The sequence below is a fragment of the Aureococcus anophagefferens genome (genome assembly GCF_000186865.1).
Source record: "Aureococcus anophagefferens unplaced genomic scaffold AURANscaffold_7, whole genome shotgun sequence".
NCBI lineage: Eukaryota > Pelagophyceae > Pelagomonadales > Pelagomonadaceae > Aureococcus > Aureococcus anophagefferens.
In genome coordinates this window covers 2,170,475-2,177,124 of record NW_008705567.1, presented here as the reverse complement: position 1 = coordinate 2,177,124, position 6,650 = coordinate 2,170,475, and the positions used below count along the sequence as shown (strand labels likewise).

The 6,650-nt window shown below is 68.5% G+C and overlaps 3 protein-coding genes across 3 annotated transcripts in view; 1 reads left to right on the top strand and 2 right to left on the bottom strand.

The window, feature by feature from the left end:
* Positions 1-655: 655 nt before the first annotated feature.
* Positions 656-1,171, bottom strand: AURANDRAFT_63730 (hypothetical protein; the record flags this gene model as incomplete). Its single annotated transcript, XM_009037982.1, has 2 exons — positions 656-975; positions 1,054-1,171. Coding segments are annotated over 2 exons (438 nt in total), but the record flags the coding sequence as incomplete, so codon positions are not given.
* Positions 1,172-4,957: 3,786 nt separating this feature from the next.
* AURANDRAFT_60055 (hypothetical protein) lies at positions 4,958-5,572 on the top strand (the record flags this gene model as incomplete). Its single annotated transcript, XM_009037983.1, has 1 exon — positions 4,958-5,572. A coding segment is annotated over one exon (599 nt), but the record flags the coding sequence as incomplete, so codon positions are not given.
* Positions 5,573-6,045: 473 nt separating this feature from the next.
* The window catches only part of AURANDRAFT_2677 (hypothetical protein), a gene marked incomplete at both ends in the record, with an annotated part of 5,081 nt that continues 4,476 nt past the window's right edge, over positions 6,046-6,650 (bottom strand). The window contains one exon of the mRNA XM_009037726.1: positions 6,046-6,621. Within this exon, the coding sequence (XP_009035974.1) occupies positions 6,046-6,621 (576 nt within the window). The remainder of the gene's footprint in view (positions 6,622-6,650) is intronic.

Below are 6,650 nucleotides of genomic sequence, written 5' to 3'. Positions count from 1 at the left end.
GCCGTCGTGCCCCGCGCGGCTCCTCGACCTCGCGGGCGTCGACGACGACACCGCCTACGGCCTCGCCGGCGGCCTCGCGACCTACGCGGGGTCGGTCCTGCCCGAGGCCGCCGCCGCCGCGCGCGAGGTCCAGCGCAGCCACGCGATCCACCCCTTCGTGACCAGCGACCTCGCCAAGGGCAACTACGCCGCACGCGCGCCCGGGTCCCGCGCGCCGCGCCGCGCGCGAGCCCCGCCCCCCGCGCAGTTCTGGCCCAACGGCGACCGCGCGAGCGACTCCTTCAACCAGCCGCCCCGGCCCCGGGAGCCGAGCGTCGCCGCGCGCTGCCGCCTCGCGCGGGGCCGCGCCGGGGGTACGACTTAGGGTTTTTGGCGGACAGCGGACGCGCGGACGGCGGACGGCGGGGGCGGACGCGCCTCGCGGCGGACGCGCCTCGCGGCGGACGCGCCTCGCGGCGGACGCGCGGGGGTGGCTCCTCAAAGAAAGGGCGCGACGATCCCCGGCGGCGACGAGGCCCGACGCGGCGGCCTTAGCCGTCGCGCCGTCCAGAGAGCCGTCGACGCCGGTGCAGCCGCTCGTCGGGTCCGTGTCGTCGTCGTCGGAGCAGTCTTCGTACGTGCACCCGCAGTAGGCGTCGTCCGAGCCATCACACACGGTGATGCAATACCCGTCTACCCCGGGCGCCGAGTACGTTCCCGCGCTGCTGTCGCACGTGTACCCGTAGCTATCGGAGAGCACGCTGGACGGCGTGCACGAGTCGCACGACGTGCAGTCCGATCCGTACATGACCGTGTCGCCCTCGCAGTAGAACCAATTATACGCCATCGTGCAGTCGTCGTCGTCGTCGTCGTCGTCGTCGTCGGAGCAGTCTTCGTACGTACACCCGCAGTCGGCGTAAAAATAGTCTCCTGGGTCCGCGCCGTCGCACACGGCGATGTCGTATTCGGTCGCACCACCGTCCGTGCTGTACTTGCCTGTGCTGCTATCGCACGTGTACCCGTACGGAGCGTTGCTGAGCACGTCGGATGGCGTACACGAGTCGCACGAGGTACAGTCGGAGCCGTACATGACCGTGTTGTAGTCGCAATAGAAATAATTATAGGCTTGCGTGCAGTCGTCGTCGGCAACCGCCGGGACGAGGAAGAGTGCGAGGAGCAGGTGGGACATCATGGCGGCGCAGGATGGCAGCCCAACGCTGGTTTCGTTTTGGGCATGCGTTCAACACTGCTCTCTAGGGTAAACTTTCGGCAAACTTGAACTTCTCCCCGGCCCGGGGAACCAATCGGGCGCGCATCCCCTTCTATAAGTAGTCCAACTTGGCTCGTTGCACTGGCACCGCGTCACAACACTCGTGATGGTTCCGGCCTAAGCGACCTTACGCCGGGGAGGGATCACGCCGTCGCCGGCGCGCGCGGCGCCACGCAGCAGCCCTTGTGGCGCTTCCAATGAGCCTTCTGGCACTCGGCGGAGCAGTACAGGGCCGCCTTGCAGCGCGCGCAGGTCATGAACTTGGGGTTTTTCTTGCTTTCGGAGGCGCGGCAGTTCGCGCAGATGCGTTGGTTTGTCGCGTGTTTCCCACGTTAAAGCTCCCATAATAATAATAATAATATCAACAGACCTGGTACGAAAGTGTAAATGGGTTACGAAGCAAACAGGATCTCTCCTAGTACGTGAGGTAGGTCGTCCCGGGGACCGGAGCGATGTGCGCCATGAGCTTGAAGGTGCGGCCGTCGGCGCCGCGTTGCTTGAGGGTTTTGGTGTCTAGCACGGTCACGCGAGTCTTGTCACAGTATATGTTGCTCTTGTGACAAGGCAGCTTGGTGCGGAAGCGCAGCATGACGAGGTCGACGAGGTCGCGGACTCGCAGGGGTTTCCCGTCGCGCGTCTTCCACGTCTCGCAGGCGGCGCTTCCGAACATCGTGTCCTTTACACCGATCCCGCTTTCCAGAGTCACGTTGGCCACGTCGACGCCCTTGTAGCCGTCCCAGTTCTCGCACGGCAAGTCCAATTCGACGACCGTGAGCAGATTCACGCGAGTGATCGTCTGACCCGCGCGCTTCGAGCCGCCGATCGTTCCGTTGGACCGCGCGTAGACCAGGCCGTCCAGGTCCTTCGCCGTGAGCGCACGCGGGTCGTCGCCCTTCTTGGCCGCGACGCGGTGGTCGCCGTCGAGCGAGAAGACGATGTCCGCGGCGTCGAGGCCCGCCTCGCCGGTCCGTTTCAGGCACTTTTTCTTGTGGCCGCCGATTTTCCAGTCGCGGGTCTGGTGCTCCTTGCCGCAGTAGTAGGGCCCGTGGTAGTCCATGGTCTTCTCGCGGCAGCCCATGCATCGGAGCTTGGACTCGATTCCGCAGACCGCGCAGGGGCCGCGCCAGCCGTCGTCGCCCTTCGGCTTGTTTCCGAGCGCGGACGCCGCGAACGCCTCGGTAGCCGACTGGCCCGGCTCCGCGCGCGTCGTGACCACTGGGAAGTGCTTGCGCAAGGCAGACTCTTGCATCATCGCCGCCATCAAACTCCCATCGCCGCCCCCGTCGTCGTCCTCGGGCTCGTCGTCGTGGGGGATGAACAGCATGCCGTTTTGAACAAAACGCGGCGGCGATGCATCCATGTGCGGCTCATACTTGAACGACGAGTACCAAACCATCGCGTCGGGTCGCGGGGGCGACGCTCGGTTCGCAGGGCAGACGGGCGAAAAATCGCCGCCTGCTGCTGACAGAATTGCCAGTTTGGGGGCTCGCCAAACCGGCCCGAGGTGCGAACGTGCTATTACCTCGCCCCTGACGACCTAGGCCCCCTTGCCCGGCTTCTTCTTGTGGCGGTGCTTGGAGTAGGTCGGGTGGATGGCGACGCGGTCGTAGGCGATGGAGCCCTCGTTGGCGAGCTTGACGAAGTTGATGGACGCGGTGTTCGATCCCAGCGCGGACGTGAGCGGCGGCGCCTGGGCCTTGGGCATGTAGAGCGCGAAGGGCGAGCGCACGGTCGTCTTCTCGTACTCCGTCACCAGGCGGCTGCGGCGGTCGTAGCCGCTGGGGTCGTCGTTGCGCGTCGTGTGCGTGTAGGGCAGCACCTCGTCGAGCGTGAAGCACGCCTGCCGCGACTTGCCGAGCATGTGGCGCGTGCCCCACTTGGACATGCGGACCATGTGCTCGTGCTTGGACTCCGTGCGCCAGTGGTAGCAGTAGTCGTCGTCGCCGTCGCGCTTCGTGAAGAGCACGTCGACGTTGCCGCGGATGAGCGTGACCTGCATGTTGTCCGACGCCATGAGCCGCCGCTGCTCCTCCAAATTCGCCGCGGAGTGGCCCTCGAGGGCCATGCGCGCGTGGAGCTCGCGCGCGTCGCGGGCCGTCTGGGAGAGGCCGCTGGCCGTGGAGTCCAAACGCGCGTTCGTCGACAGCGGCTCCGCGTACTTGAACTTGGGGTGCGCGTTCCACCGGGGCTGCGCGAGCCTTCCGGCGACGACCTCGGCGGCCCGCGGCGCGTCCGCAACTTTGGATCCGTCGGCGTCCTCGGAAGCGCCGTCGCCGGCGGCGAGGTCCTTCTTCGACCAGGTCTCGATCTGGCGCGTGAGCTTCTCGTGCGCCGCGCGCGACCCTGGGCAGCAAAAGGGTGATTCAACGTCGCTTCAACGTGAGTGTTCCGCGCGCGCGCGTTCCGGAAAAAGCATCTACGCTTCGAGACCGTTCCGAGAGATGATCGCTCGTCCAAAAATCAGCCGAAACGAGTGGAAAACGGCCGAGATAGGAGCCTTTGAAGTTGGGAATTTCGCTCTCTTTTGCTGCCCTGGTGCGAACCGAACGCGCAGTACGAGCCCTCGGCGCCCGCGTCGAGCCGCGGCTCGCTCCCGTCGCTCTCGTCGCCGCAGAGGCGCGCCTCGAGGGCGTGGGCGAGGTCGATGTGGGGGTCGACGGCCGTGGGGACGCTGTACTGGCGGCCGTCCGCGCGGTTCCGCGCGCGGCGGCCGTCCACGCGGACCGCGCCGCCGCCGCCCGTCGTCCGCGGCCGCAGCGTGGAGCCGGAAGAAGTAAGAATGCCCCGGAACAAGCCGCTCTCGCCCAGGGGCGTGCCCGTCGACAGGACCGACGCGTCGGGCCCGAAGAGGCTCGGCGCGGACCGCGACGTCCGCGTGCCGCCCAGCAGCCGCGACGCGCCCGCGACGGACCGCTCCACCGCGCGGCGCTCGCGGTTCGTCATGATGGGCGGCGCGTACATGGCGTCGCCCGGGTGCGGCGGCTCGAAGATGGCCGCGTCGGCCGGGGGCAGCGCGGAGCGCACCAAGGTGATCCACGCGTCGCGGTAGGGACGCCCGACGAACTCGCGGCTCGTCGGGTGCACGCGGAACGACGACGCCGCCTGGACGTCGGGCACGGTCATGACCAGGACGCTCGACGACGCGCCGTGGCCCACGGGCGCCGCGAAGCCCGTGCGCCGCAGGGCCTCCGCGACCATGGCCTCGAGGTACGCGTCCCAGCCTCCGACGGGCGCCTGGAGCGCGGTCCTAACCACGAAGGACTTGAGGTCGTCGACGTCGATGCGCCCGTCGTCGTCGCTGTCCCAGACCTGGAAGGCCCGCCGGATCGCCTCCGGGTCCACGGCCCGCGTCTCCATGCGCGCCTCGGCCCGCGCCGCCTCGGCGACGTAGCGCGGCGGCAGCCGGATGGAGTGCGGGATGCCGCCGCTGCTCGAGCTCCGGTTGTGGGACCCGCTGGAATGCAGGCCCGTCGACGGCCGCGACGTCGCCGCGCTCATGCCCGTCGACGGCCGCACCTCCACGGACACGCCGCCCATGGCTCAAGCTTTCGGAGAGCTAGCGCCGGAGATCATGATCAGTCGATTTTGAAGGTGAAGGTGATGGTGAACCAACCCAGTGTGGCAATGCGTCCTGCGCATAGCGTCGCATCGAGCAAGTGAGGAGTAACAAAATGTTGAACGAGGCCCTGTGGCATGCGTATGCGGAGCGCATGATCGACGGCGCCGCCGCCGCCGCCGCTCTCGCGTGCTTCCTCTTGCTCACGTTCTACTTCCACGCCGCGCCGCGCGCCGCCGGCGACGGCCGCGTGCCGACGCTCGTCGTCCTCGGGAGCGGCGGCCACACGACGGAGATGCTGCGGCTCCTCGGCGGCCTTGACGCGTCGCGCTACGGCCCCGTGACGCTCGTCGTCGCGGCGTCGGACACGACGAGCGCGGCCAAGGCCGCGGGCATGCTGCCATCGGACCTCGACGCGACGTGGGCCACGATCCCGCGCGCGCGCGAGGTCGGCCAGCCCTTTGTGGCGGCCGTGCCGACGACGCTCCGCGCGCTGTGTGCCGCCGCGGCGGTCGTCCACCGCGCGCGGCCGCGGCTCGTGCTCTGCAACGGTCCGGGGACGTGCGTGCCCGTCGCGGCGCTCGGCGTCGCCGCGGGCGCGCGGCTCATCTTCGTCGAGAGCTGGTGCCGCGTCGAGAGCCTGTCGCTCTCCGGCCGGCTCCTCTACCCCGTCGCCCACCGCTTCGTCGTCCACTGGCCCCGGCTGCGCGACCGGTACCCGCGCGCGGAGTACCTCGGCCGCATCTGCTAACACCGTTTAGAAGTTCCCCGGCGCCTACTGCGCCGAGTTCTTCGACTCGCCCTTGGCCTCGGCCTTGTTCTCGCCGCCGCCGCGGCGCGCGTCGCCGTCGCGCTTCGACTCGCTCCGCGCCTTGGGCTTGGCCGCGGGCGCGGCGGCGTCCTTCGCGGCCTTGGCCGCGGCCTCCTTCTTCTTCTTCTCGCGGCGCTTCTTGTCGAGCTCGATCTCGCGCTCCTTGAGCTGCATCTTCTTCCGGTACTTCTCGAGGTCGTCCATCTTCGCGGCGTAGATGTCGTCGATGAGCTTCTCCGCGAACTCGTCGGGCGCGTCGCTCTTGCCCTCGTCGACGTCGAAGGCGCCGTCCTTCTTCGATTTTTTCCGGACGATGTCCGCGTCGGGCTCGCCGTAGTACTTGGCGACGGCCTCGACGAGCGAGTCGTAGGCGTCGTCGGACAGCTCCTTCCGGTTGAGGCCCCCGAGGTCGACGGGGCCCGCGGAGACGAGCTCGTCGAAGGTGTCGCCGCCCGGGGGCACGTAGAGGGGCTTGTCCGCGTTCTTCTCGACGCGGTAGCTCTTGTCGACCTTGTGGAAGAGCGCGTAGGACAGCAGGTTCCGGAACGTCTTCGTGAGCGCCGCGTCCTTGGACGACGTGAAGACGAGCGTCGCGCCGTGCTGGTGGGCGAGGAAGCGCAGCACCTGGCACAAAGCCTTGAGCGCGAGGCGGTCCTTGCCGAGGTCGTTGCCCTCCTCGCCGAGCACGTCCCACTTGTTCGCGACGATCAAAATCGGCACGGGGCTCGGGTCCACCGTGCGCCGGTCCGGGTGCTCGCCGGGCTTGTCGCCCTTCTTGTCCGGCTTGCGCTCGGCGAAGCGCGCCCGGGCCTGCTCCGCGAGGCCGTCGGCCGTCTTGCCCTTGTTGTCGCGCCTGAGCTCGTCGAGCGTCGCGGCGACGTGCGCCCGCAGGATCTTGAGCCAGTGGACGCAGGTGTAGACGACGTTGTGGGGCTTGGACAGGTCCAGCACGACGCCCAGCACGGCCGTCCGCAGCCGCGCGGGCGTGATGGGCACGCCGACGAGCTCGCGGCCCGTCTCGAAGCCCATGCCGC